General features: G+C 40.6%; 1 protein-coding gene across 1 annotated transcript; it reads right to left on the reverse strand.

Annotated features, from left to right (window-relative positions):
• Positions 1 to 5,942: 5,942 nt before the first annotated feature.
• LOC308294135 (tetraspanin-1-like) lies at positions 5,943 to 7,369 on the reverse strand (the record flags this gene model as incomplete). The annotated part of the gene is made up of 2 exons (XM_080736859.1): positions 5,943 to 6,084; positions 6,822 to 7,369. 2 exons carry the CDS (start codon positions 7,367 to 7,369, stop codon positions 5,943 to 5,945), a joined length of 690 nt encoding a protein of 229 aa, XP_080592985.1.
• Positions 7,370 to 14,113: the final 6,744 nt, after the last annotated feature.

The raw sequence follows: 14,113 nt of genomic DNA on the forward strand, positions 1-14,113 counted from the left end.
GACCAAGAGTTTTTAGAACATGTCATTTAAATATTTCAGTTCAATCCCAAAATATTTTAAGGCTATTCTGTCCCAAGATGATGATGATAATGAATGCTACCAAATGTTTAATATGTCAATTATCCATTCTTGTACAAAGACTGAAATGACTTACGCATGGCATCGCAGTGGTGAACATTGAGAATTAGCAGCAGCACCAGAACCAAGCAGACCTTCATCTCCTCTATATCTGACTAATGATGTTACAGTCTTATGGTTGTTGCTTCAGAATAGATCATCAGATTCTCACTATAAAGGTTATTGGAAATGTTACCACAAAAAAGCAGAACCCAAATCCTGCCCACTCATTTAAATGCCAGCAACCAACCTAGAGTAGGCTAGGCGGGCGTTGATGCCAAACTGGGCACATAGTATAGTATATACATTTCACACCTCACAATCATTACATAATCGCCTAATCACAATTATTTGATATAATAATCGTTTTATCGAATAACTTTCATACAATTTCAAAAAAATGCAAATATGTGTTCACAAAGTGTCGTGATGCAACTCGTCATGAGCTATTTCCACTATTTTCAAGTATTAAATGATTAAATATGTCAGTAATTTATGTATTTAAGCTATTCGCCATATCTACCCTGTCAGAGTAGTGCACATCCGACCTCTCGAAGGCAGGTGCTGGCCAAGATGTGAACTGAGATTGCTCTTTCCTTTTTATTTTTCATTATTCATTACAATTACAAGATGATTTGAATTTGAAACCATACTCTTCTTCTGAGTCTGAAGTAGAGCATGGGCTGACTGGGCTCAAACTGTGAAAAACAAAACGAGCAACGACAGTGTACCTAAACCTTTTATCTTTTCTTATCTACCCTGTGCAGATCTCTGACAATGACATGAAAAAAGGAAATTCTACATGCAAATGGCAAGATCATTGTTTCAACATAGTGTGTGTGTGTGTGTGTGTGTGTGTGTGTGTGTGTGTGTGTGTGTGTGTGTGTGTGTGTGTGTGTGTGTGTGTGTGTGTGTGTGTGTGTGTGTGTGTGTGTGTGTGTGTGTGTTGCATTATTATGACATACCATATTCCTGCAATACTCTACTGTGTTACATTTGCAGTTTAAAATTGTTGTGTTCAAACAACAATTTGCTTTGTAGTGATATATTTAATTAAATGTTGGGGGAAACATTTCAAATCATGACATGACATTTTCTGGATTTGATCAATACATGTGTTTTATTACAAAAAATAATTTGTTCAAACAATAAGCAAATTCACAGTAAGGGTATCTGTAACATATGCAAAGCATTGTCAAGGATGACTACTGCTGGCCAAGATGGGGTCATGATTGAGCCTTTACAGTAAGGTCCTTGTTCAAAGATGATGCCCACCACTGGATTCAGTGGCAGAGAACTGTTTGAATGTTTTCATGGCCCATTGAAAGGTCTTGCGGTAGCAGATGCTTCTCTTGTTGATAGTTTGGAATCTGCAGAGATACAATGATGGAAGGATGAATGTTTATCACATGTGATGTTACAGATTAACACTCATAAAAGCTCATTATTCATTCATTCAGTGAATGGTACTGATACTAAATGGTACCTGCAAGATATCTGGCTATTTACAATCTCACAAACAGCAACAGCTGAAAGTAGTGATCATGCTGTCAGAACGGAATGAAGCTCAAACTTACATGAAGCCCTTTGTTGTGCAGCCACTGTGGGTTGCTGTGACAGACACTATGTTTTTTATTGGTATTTCCTTAGTCCAGAATCTGAAGCAGCAGCTTGCAGGTGATGTGCTGGAGAGTCCATGAGCTGTGAGGAAGACAAACAGGGTGAGTAACTATGGCAAGTTTGGCAACAGTCAATTCACACGTTTTGTCCCCAGGAGCACTTCAAAATCTAGAGGCACAGCTCACAACACCTCATGATGCAACACTGATTGTAAGCTTGTAGATCTGCTATTTTCGAAAATGTGTGAAATTTAAAAAAGAAAATTCATAAATAATTACTTAAATAATGTAGCTATCCCAGCCAGGTGGTTAAAATATTTCTTCTAGGGTATAGCATTTGCCTCTGTAATGGGAGTGAGCACAGTCTGTGTGTGTGTGTGTGTGTGTGTGTGTGTGTGTGTGTGTGTGTGTGTGTGTGTGTGTGTGTGTGTGCGTGTGTGTGTGTGTGTGTGTGTGTGTGCGTGTGTGTGTGCGTGTGTGTGTGTGCGTGTGTGTGTGCGCGTGTGTGTGTGTGTGTGTGTGTGTGTGTGTGTGTGTGTGTGTGTGTGTTGCAATAATAATGTGTAGTATATAGTCACAAAATCCCAAGGCAAACCTGAACGAGTTATCAAAAAAGGAATCAATAGAACAACTGCTAAGAAAATAGTAGATAATTGCTGCCATATATCATATTATTTCTGTTTTCCATTCAAACTGAAAATAAATCCAAACACTTACGAGTAGCATCAGCGTGATAGAGAGAAAGTAGCAGCAGAGCTAGTATACACACAGTCTTCATGGTTCTATGTCGTGGTGTTCTGCTGTCTCTGTTGTTTGTAGAAGAATCTCTTCTGATCTTCGAACTGTGTCTAAACTGCATCTGCATCTTGACTTATAAAGCAGCAATTGTGGAACTCTGATGCAGATTATATCACCATTTCCACGATGATGAACGATGAGATAAGATAAGAGTCACCACAGTAGAAGTTCCCCACACCTCCTTAACTCTCCATATTCCAAATGGGTGTCAGCTGATCAGGGGAAGCCAGCTAATATGACACATTGATTGATTGATTGAATATTTTATTAGACAAAAATGAACAGCACAAGTACAGTAAAACAAATGTAGTACAGCACAACTAGTACAGTCAAAACACCCTGCCTAAAAGGAACTTACCAAAAAGGTTTCCGTTGGAGGTCCTTGGTGGTATCACTATCTAAAAAATGTATTAACTAAAAATTAATTCACGTTAACAACCAACTGCCAGGACATTTTCTCCAAAACTGTCCTGGTATGTATAGCTTTGTGCATCTCTTCTGTAGTCATCTTATTCTGTGGAAGAGGGGTTGAAATGTATTAGATCTACATAAAATAGTTTTGAAACACAAGACAAAATCACAAAAACCATTGAAGAGTGGGGCCCTAGTGTGTGGAATCGAATTAGCTCTGGTCCACAGCATTAGAAGGAGTTCTTTTAACGCTATGGAAACAGAGGAATTAAAGATGATCAAGAATAGTCTGAAGAGTCTCTTAAAGTACATTAAAGGAGTAGCTCACCCCCAACATGACTTTTTTTCTATTGATTTCTATTGAGTAAATTTACCCCCATTGATTCCGGATGGGGACCCGTTTCAAAACGGGTCCCCATCCAGAACGAATGGGGGTAAATTTATTGTTATCACATTTTTGTCTTAGGAATGCGACAAAAAACTAAAAATATTATTGAACTCAAGTCTCCATGGCGTGAGTAATCAATAGAAAAAAAGTCATGTTGGGGGTGAACTACTCCTTTAACTACAGTAGCCTACTATGACAGCATAATGTTCAATTTGTTCATTGTATAAACATGCAATACCGTTTAAAACAGCATTGTAGTGAGAGAAGCTTCTCAGTGCCTGACGACAAGTACTGATTTTGTTCATATTTGATACTAAAACTATTGGCTTATTTATTGATCTGAATCACTGAGAGAATTATATTACACCAGTGCAGCTCAAACTAGTTGAGTTTAGTTTTACATCTGAATGATCTGATATACTGTTTTATGATGTCCTAATAAGAATATAGATTCCATACACCATCATACATATGGACCATCCACAGTATTCAGTATTATACTGCATTAATGTTTATGAATTGACAGACACGCATATAGGCCTATAATAGGTCATACATACATGGCAGTGATGTAAGCCATCTGACAGGATAGTTGCTGTTGGGTGGAAACCTTGTATGTCTTCCCTTTCCCATTTCCCTTTTTATTATTTTTCAAATAGTGAAATCGCTCACAACGGGTCGATTATAGATCAGCTATCTTCACTACTTTTGTGGGACATTCTTGTATGAACTATGGAATTATTTTATGAGAAAAAATAAATAAACATGGGCATAAGATGTTTCTGCCTTACAGCAACGATATGATACTTCATTTGATGATTCAACAGTGATGATATAAATAATATCTCCAGGCTATTTTAGTACCCCCCAATACAGCCCATACACACACACACATACACACACACACGGGCCTGCCCTTGTACACACACACATGTTGTAGGCTGAAGCATACAGTACATACTGTATAATGCAATACGTTCCGTGAATCATTTCCTCTATGCATATCTCATCTGCGGAGACAGAATCTATTTTGTGAGAGATGGAGACAACAATGATCTTATCATATGATGATCGTATCTGTTTTCGCGCAGATACATCGTGGTGGAGAAACCACTGTTATTGTTGCAACCTAATTATATTGTTGCAACCTAATTAGATTTCCTATTTTCCTATATCTACTTGCAACCCCTTTTTGCTCAGACCCACATTACAGTATTTACCCATGATCAAAAGCTATCACGATGTTTTCACTACAGTGCCAGTATAATACTGGTGAAAATAAATAGCATAACTTGCTGGAATGGAAATTGGAGAGACCAATATATGATTAACGTTCAGGACAGAATGCAATTGAATGTATCTTTGAGCTATTATGCTAGAACAGAATCAGGTTTTGTTAGTTTTTATAACAGTTCATTTTCAAATTAATAAGAAATGGAAATAACAAAGTAGTGATCTGTAAATAGTTAACGATTTTTTTTTTTGACTACGCAAAAAAAAGGGTCAAAATGTCCTTAACATAGGGACATAACATGTACTGATGTGTAAAATGAAAAGAAATGGAAAAGGCATTTAAAGGGAATGTTACATGTAAGGATATGTCAAATGAAATTAAAATGCATTTAAAGTGAATGTTACATGTTTTTGACACAATAAAGTATTAAAAAAAAGATCCCAAGTTTATGTTAAATTTTTATTTTATTTTTTTATTGCAAAGAGATAATGCTAATCCCTTAATAAAATGTCCTTACTGAAATAAAAGGTAAATTCCTATTAGATTTAAGAACCAAAATCTGTGTCAATCTCTCCAGGTTGAAAGTTATAGGTTATATATATGCTTCGCAGTTTACAGTTTAGGCATTTAGCAGACGCTTTTAATCCAAAGCTAAGGGATTTGGTGTACAGACCCCTGGGGTCTGGTATATATATATATAATTATATTAGAGTTTAAGTGTTTAAACAAAAGTAGTGTTCAGTGGAGCCCACATCTGTCAGGAGCCAGACTGGTGTTTCTGTTTTGCCCTCCCAGTGAAATCCCTCAGGTGAAAGGAAGCAGCTGGCAAGAGACATGTGGTTATCTACACCCTGCCCAAAACCAAACACCAGTATGGGTCATCAGTGGCAAGGGACTACTGTAGGCTACACAATTGGGAATTGGCATTGACTGATTGATTGAATACTTTATTAGCAGCTTGCATAGGAAAAGCACAAGATAGTACAGTTCAGATACAATGTCTACTAATTGGATTCAAACCAATAAAGCACTATGGCTTATTTACATTGGGGTCCTTTGTACTCATTTCATTAAGACATTAAAGACAGACAAATATACAGCAATACTATGCAAAACGTCATATGACAATCAGAAATCAGAAGGAAAAAAAGTACAGTAAACAGGTCAGGGGGGTTAGTCTTTGTCTTTGACTTTTTACAGGGGCCAGTTTTGAGTTGCAGCCACCGGTAAGCGTTCTTTCCGAGTTGAGTGGAGAGGGGAAAAATATTTGTGATGGGTGGAGCTGGTGGTCATCACGCATTACTTGATCCATCTGCACGCCAGCTGGAAGGCGCCAATTCTGAAGGTTTGACAGCCAGCATGTCTTCCGCACTCCCTAGAGCTCCTGGTCGTCTGAGAGGATGTGAAGAAGTGTCTTGGTCTTCTCCAGCAGTTGCCTCCTCCCTGACAGACACAAACTCCACCCTGTGATATTGTAGGTGACCAGTTTGCGTTTGAATGCGTCAATGAGTGCCGATCTGTTAAATCACAGCACAGATGATGATGCACAGGGAGAAGACGTCAGTCTTTGCCATGTAGAGGCCCTTCCACACCTGGGATGTCATATTATAGAGGTTTAATGTGCATTAACCATCATGATAGCGTGCCAATCTCAATAAATACAGCACATTCTTGAAAGGCATCGATTGGTAACATTCTGATGATTGCAAAATATGAACTGTCCCAGTCCGTTACTCTACCACCTCAGTGGCCTAGTGGTTAGAGTGTTCGCCCTGAGATTGGGAGGACAGGGTTTGATACCCAGCCAAGTCATACCAAATACTACAAAAAATGCCTCCCTGATTGGCACCCAGCATCAGTGGTTGGTTTGGGGGTAAGTCCCTGCGTCATGTCTGTGATGTACAGTATTTGTACATCAAGCTTCCATACACTACAGAAACCCGAAGATGTCCCCTATGGGCCATGGGACAGTCCTTTTGCAGCACTTCGTTCAGCTTTCTTTATACGTTTCTTGTTCTGCTTTTCCTTTATCTTGAAGTATAGGGTCATGGAGACAGCCATAGCACAGAGTTCCACTGCTAAGAGGACCAGGGCAGCGAATGCAATATAAATTAAGTTACTTTCGATCAGTGCTCTTAACCGGGGGAGGCAGCCAATTATTGTATCCTTTGCAACATCTGCAAGTTGCTCGTCACATATGTTCTCATGTTGATTGTCACATTTGTCCTCACCTTCAACTTTTGGAAAGCAGCACCGACATGGGAACGACGAGGTGAGATTGTAAAATCGAGAACCAATGAAGTCTCTGTAGTCGTTGACTGCACAGCAGTGTAGCCTAGCCATAGTCGTGTCCCACAGATTTGTGAGTTCGTCCTTGTCGGAGTCTCCGTAGACATGTTTTAGGTTTGCCAAAGCTTTGTTGCTCACCTGGGTCAGAAGGTTTTCCGTCCAGGTTGAATTCATTCCCAGCGTTACTGCCGCGATCATGCCCTGCGCTAGGAACAACACCAACACTATGACAAAGTAACAGAGCAGCATAGGCCTGCTTTCCTTCCTGGTTCCACGATATCCCAGGTAACCAATAATGAACAGGGCCCCACCCAACCCCATCAGTAGGTAGCTCACGTTCATTATCAGCCTGACCTCCCTGGGCGCGTCCCTGATTTCATCGAGCACGTTCAGGAAGGAGCCGCCGTCGAAGCGGATCCAGAAACCCAGTAACAGGAGGGCAGCACCAGCCAAACAGATAATGAAATTAAAAGCTATCATTGACTTTTTGAGGAAGGATCCAAAGAGCTTCATCTTGTGGGCTTTCTCTATGGAGTAATGTTCCTGGTTGTGTGGCTCCTCTCCTGTTGACCTCTATAGTGAATCTTTACACTTACACAATTAAAAGTAATAACAGAGACACTCTCTGACTATAGAATGGATGAGCCTTATAACTATAATTTGGGGCTTGGTGTGACGTCACCAGCAGTGCCCAATATGGTGTCAGCCCTGGAAAAAATAAATAAGAAAGATAAATGAAGAATATTGACTAATAACACGATTTGTATGTGCTGCGTTTTGTCATGGACATGAAGCTAGATAGCATTTTTAGGTTTAGAAAAGGTTATTGTAGTCGCTTGGGATTAAAAGCGTCTGCTGAATGCCTAAATTGTAAATTATGGTAATTAGTAGTCATTAAACATGACATTCATGGAGTCATATGTAACATTTTTTGAGCTCCATAGAGTGGCTGTGCGTGTGTCTGTAGCCTTTTTTTGCCATAGCAAAATGTGTGTACGTAGCATCATGTTTGTCTAGTGATGTCATATGTCGTATGTCTGTAGCCTTTTTCCTCCATAGCAAAACGTGTGTGTGTAGCATAGCCTGTACATCCAAGACTCAAATCCTAGTCTGAAGACGTTATGCAAGCACGACCACCACTCACTTCACATTGGGTGTGATTTTTATATATACTAGAAAAAAGCCCCCTGCGGGGGCCTGGCCCCTTTCCTATGCGAAAGTCCCCTGTACCCAGAGATGGATACAGTCCAGTGGGCAGTTAAGCAATACAAATTTAGGATAGCTCAACATTAAATATGCAGTTTTTTCCAAAATGCTAAATAGTGTAAATGGCAATGCATCCATCCATCCATCCACATCCATCCATCCATCCATCCATCCATCCATCCATCCACATCCATCCATCCATCCACATCCATCCATCCACATCCATCCATCCATCCACATCCATCCATCCATCCACATCCATCCATCCACATCCATCCATCCACATCCATCCATCCATCCACATCCATCCATCCACATCCATCCATCCATCCACATCCATCCATCCATCCATCCACATCCATCCATCCATCCATCCATCCATCCATCCATCCATCCATCCATCCATCCATCCACATCCATCCATCCATCCATCCACATCCATACATCCACATCCATCCATCCATCCATCCACATCCATCCATCCATCCACATCCATCCATCCATCCATCCATCCACATCCATCCATCCACATCCATCCATCCACATCCATCCATCCATCCACATCCATCCATCCATCCATCCATCCACATCCATCCATCCATCCATCCATCCATCCATCCATCCATATCCATCCATACTCTACTGTACCTTACTGTACTGTACTCTACTGTAATCTACTTTACCTTACTGTACTGTACTTTGCTGTACTCTACTGTACCTTGCTGTACTGTACTGTACTTTACCTTACTGTACTTTACTGTACCCCCCCCCCCCCCTCTCTCTCTCTCTCTCTCTCTCTCTGTCTGTGTGTGTGCATCTGCCCCCCCCCCCCCCTCCCCTCCCTTCCCTGTTGTAACCTGAGACTTGGTGATGATAATGACACTTCGCTCCCAACTATGGATTGCGCAATATATGCCGCCTACAGGCCAAAATGTGGGAAATAATTGTAAACATTTTGGGATTATGAGAAGTAGAGACACATCTGAAGGTGATAAAGTTGATGTTGGGCAAGGTACATGCGTTATTGATTTTTGTATTATGTTTTTTAGACAATTGAACAACTGCTGAACGTGGAGTTACAGATGGAAACACACACAAACACACACACAAACACACAATTTTTTTGGCAATTCTGATTATGTAGTGGGATATATATTAATTTGTATTGGTTTTTATATACATAAAACAGACAGATCAACAAGACATGACAATAAAACAAACAAACACCAGACTATAATGCTATTGCATAATAAGCTCATAAAATCATGATGATGAGGCGACCACAGTACAACAGTTGGACACAACAAATTAGGCCAGTACAAAGCAGAGCAGAGTCGAGATGATCAGTCAGGACCCAAGATGTACTGAACCAAGCACTACACTACCTACTGACTATGCCAGTTGGAATTGCACCAACAAACAACTAAGGCTTTATTTAACTTAAGATAACAGGGCAGTTAGGCCTAATTGTAATTGTAGTGCAATAAATAAAATAGCAACACTATTGTTTTTCTTTCTTTTTATTAGATGCAATTGTGAACAATAGCCATATAAGATAATGTATACATACACCATCCATTAGCCAATCATACGGTTCACTGCAGCTCAACAGTCAGTAAGTGTGAGGGGTGGTCAGGAGATGTCTATGAACTCTGCGTTTAAAGGCTTGAAGGCCATTGTCTGTGATGGAGTCGACCACATGCTCTGGTAGGCTGTTCCACACCCGGACAGCAGTGTGGAGAAAGGTTCTGTCCAGTGTACGTGTATTGGAGCCTGGGGGGCTGAGAGCATTTGCCTCTGACCTTTAATGTAGTGATTGTGACTGTGATAACAAGAAAAATCACACCAGTGTGAACTGAATGGTGGTGTCCATTAATTTCAAGGCTGTGTGTGTGTGTGTGTGTGTGTGTGTGTGTGTGTGTGTGTGTGTGTGTGTGTGTGTGTGTGTGTGTGTGTGTGTGAGCGCATGCATGCATGCATGTACATTTCAAGGCTGCTCAACAGCACCTCTCTGGTCACTCAGAGGTGAGCCATATCGCTGAGTGACGGACGGACGGATACACACACGGTCACGCTAAGGAAACGGTGTGCCCACCGCTCAAAAAACGACATCTCCTATACCTGGGTTGTATCCTGGAGGCTAACCTATCCAGTGAAAAAATGTTTTGTTGCATAGGGTTGCCCTGCTGATAAATATTAAAACACAAAAGATTCTAGGAGGTGCTCTTGTTGGGCCCCTCATTGATTACGGAATCCTTGTATGGTATCACGATGCCCCAATAGACCGTTTGTCAGCCTTCTGATTGGTCCCTGAGACTCCCTGACTGGCCAACCAGAAAAAAACATTCACTTTTCGCTACCGGGGGTGGAGTTGCATGTGCAGTGGGAGAAAGTCCTTTTGTTCTTTCACCGCGGTGTGCATTGCGGAGCACGGACAGCGTGCAGTACGGCGCTGGGTGACCATAGCGATTTCGATCATTATAATGAATAAGCTTCAACAGAATAGTTCACATGAACCTTATCAATGTAACTAAGAGTTTCGATTGGATACATATATTTTAAATGGGCAGAATTACGACAGCCAGCCTATTATGTAGTGGATTTATAGGGTGGCTGACAGCTTCCTACCCAAGATGCACTGCGCTTTCTCTCTCTGTATCTCTCCTCTCCTCTTTTTCAGAGGATTAAACTAATTAAAGCATGTATTTTGGGGGGCAAACCCCTGTTTTGCAATGTAACTACTGTACCTTTTTCTTCCCTTTTTTATTAATATCACGTAGATGTGTTTCTTTTGGTACTTCTAAGAGTTTCGATTGGGTACATATATTTTAAATGGGCAGAATTACGACAGCCAGCCTATTATGTAGTGGATTTATAGGGTGGCTGACAGCTTCCTACCCAAGATGCACTGCGCTTTCTCTCTCTGTATCTCTCCTCTCCTCTTTTTCAGAGGATTAAACTAATTAAAGCATGTATTTTGGGGGGCAAACCCCTGTTTTGCAATGTAACTACTGTACCTTTTTCTTCCCTTTTTTATTAATATCACGTAGATGTGTTTCTTTTGGTACTTCTATAATGAGGCTATGAATCTTTTTTCCCCATTAATTCCCAATATAAAAACAACCTGCCCTGGTGTTTCTGTCCCACTGGGATTAAACTAATTAAAACATATATTTTCGGGGGAAAGCTCCTGTTTAAATAGCTATAATGAGGCTATGAAAAATCTTTTTCCCCCATCCACTTCCACTATAAAAGAATCTGCCCTGGTAAATTTGTTCCACCTAGTATTAAACAAGAGCAAAATGGGGCGGGATTTGACATACGGTCTAAAGCGTGTGGTGGCTTACAGTAGCTGACAGAGTACAGCATCTTGCAATGGGCCTGGTGTACAAGATACACTACCTCCAAGATACCCATGTAGCCTACCTGACAAACTACTTCCAAAAGGTCAAGGATGTCCACTGTCACAATTAGTTCACAACACCAGAGGTAGCTCCACTAATCATGTTCAACCCCGATTTAACACTATAAAAGGCTCTAATTCGTTCTCCATGCACCAACCTGTGGAATGCCCTCCCGCGGGCCTTAAAGGCCTTCAAAATCGGTCTGAAAAGTCACCTTCAGACGGCTGCTACTAGTGACTTGTAAATAGACTAAGCCCCCACCATCTGTTGTTTTTATTGCCCTGGTGTTTTATTATTTTCTTTTCTGCTTTTGTAATTGATGTTATCCTATGTAAAGTAGCTAGGCTACTCTGTTCTATCCGTCTGTCTTTCAATGTTATACGAGGTACATGTAAATTCCTGTGTAAATAAGCCGTAAAGCTTACTAGGATCTCCTTTTAGTTGACCTTGTACCAATGATTTGTGCTGTCATGAAACTGTACTCTTTTCTGTTGCAAACATCTAATACATTCTTCAATCAATCATTAATCAATCAATCAATCAATCAATCAATCAATCAATCAATCAATCAGTCAATCAATCAATTGTCCCTCTGAGGAACTCCCTCAATTTGTCTGACAACCACGATTTACGAAGAAAACCTTGCTTTGTCGACAAAGCAGCCTACATCATTTTATTATGGTTTGTGTGTGGACTTATTCCAGGAAGAATATATATTCTGCATCAGCTAATGCTGATCCTAACGAAAGCCTAATTCCTTTGCAACCATTATAAGATTTATAGTAGTCCTGACTATATTCCTAGTTTTCAACAAGGAACCTTTGAGCAAGACAATAATGTTCAAAATCACTTCCGGCCCGGGGACCATATATAGCGCGACACTCAGACAGATATGTGCGGACTTTTCCTTTCACTCCGATGCGACTGCGAGGCTAGCGATTGAAGGACTAGAGCCAGGCTACGCCATATACAGATCTGGAGTCAGATTTCATTGTCAGACACTGACTGTACCTCCTCGGGAGGCCAAGCCATAAGATCTGGTCCGAGATCAGAGGAGTGAGCAGCGGCTGTTGGTAGCTGCCGTAAACTAGCCCCAGTGCACGTCAGAAGACCCGCTGAAATTCAAAGTTTGAAGGAGGAGACTCGAGTCGATACATAAAGGCTAGCTTTGACTGTGAGGGAGTGTGTGTTGTTTTCTTCTGGTGTGTACTGTGTAGTCTGTGTACGGCTGTACGCCTAGCAGTTAATGACGTTAGTTAGTGCTAACTGCTAACTACAGTTTGACACCACACTTTTACTAATACGTCGTCAATTCAGGTAAGACAGTCACTACTTTCTTATCTCGGTGTTTTAGCTATCGCCTAATAATGTAACTTAGAGCTCGTTATAAAGCAAGTAAAGTAATGTTAACGCGGGCGAACGTATATAGTTAACTAGGCCACAGTTCAAAGTAAACATGGATTTGGTGGCACATCAAATGGATGTAGTCGGTATTAAACGCTTGGTTAGCTAATCCACGTAAGCTAAAGGACTAGCCATTGAAACCTAAGGCTTGGACAGGGGAAGGGCTATCAGATGTTTCTGTGTTTTACTGTATGTACGTTGATTCTGAGTTTGGATATTAAATCACTGTTATGTGAATGTGATTCAGGCATGGTTTCTCTTCACTGTTTGATTTTGGGACAATCCTTGCCTTGGATCATAAAAGGCAATATCTGACAGTTAGGTGAAGACTCTCGTAGATGTATTTCATTCCATGTTTATTAACAGATTGAAAATGTAGAAGCCATTTCACTGTTTTTGTAATATTATTATTAGTTTGATAGATTATTGGTTACCGGTAATTAGATTATTTGGGCACCAAGGGCACGCCTCTCACAGGCCTGGTTTGTTTGAGAGCCAAGGGCATGTTGAATTAGCCTAGTTCCAGACCCTGAATCGCTAGCCACACCCCTTTATTTTTTGAAGTGAAATGAAATGTCAATTCAGGCTGAGTGTCAGGCTAATGTTGAATAATAATAATCTAGCAAACAAAAACAGTGAAATGGCCTCTATACTAGTCTTGTATCAAGACTAGGACAATCCCTGTTCTGTTTGTGCTACTGTAGCCTACCTGCACAACCTGTTTTGTTGTCTTAAGACTAACCTATAGTGTTCAACAGGTTGTCACCGATTTGCTCAAGTAGTAATTACATACTAGCTCAAGGGTCAGCAACCTTTTTGAAATGAAGTGCCATGTTTTTATTTTCTAGATAGTCGACATGCCATGTCAACATACATTTTAATGACACGCCTTTAAACATTCAGAAATATTATTTTGATTGGCAGGACATTGTTATAACGACCATTAGACTCAGAGCAATAATCCACCTATCTCACCGACGCCCTCCCCAGTCAGAGTTCAGAGTTGTAATGAATGTAGACTTATGTGCAGGATGTAAATATGCTGTAAATTAGGTACTTCATTTAATTAATTGACCATGTTTTAAAAAAGAATTGATTTTAAAATAAATATCCTCTCTCTCGCACTTCTGCCAGTGATCACCCTGGCCTGTGGCAATGTTGGCACCCGTGCCTAAGTTTGCCTAACCCTGTACTAGCTCATGTCACTTGTGTTATTCTGTTTGCAGTGCAACATGGAATCTGG

Source organism: Nannobrachium achirus (genome assembly GCF_963921795.1).
Source record: "Nannobrachium achirus genome assembly, chromosome: 11".
Taxonomy (NCBI): Eukaryota; Metazoa; Chordata; class Actinopteri; order Myctophiformes; family Myctophidae; genus Nannobrachium; species Nannobrachium achirus.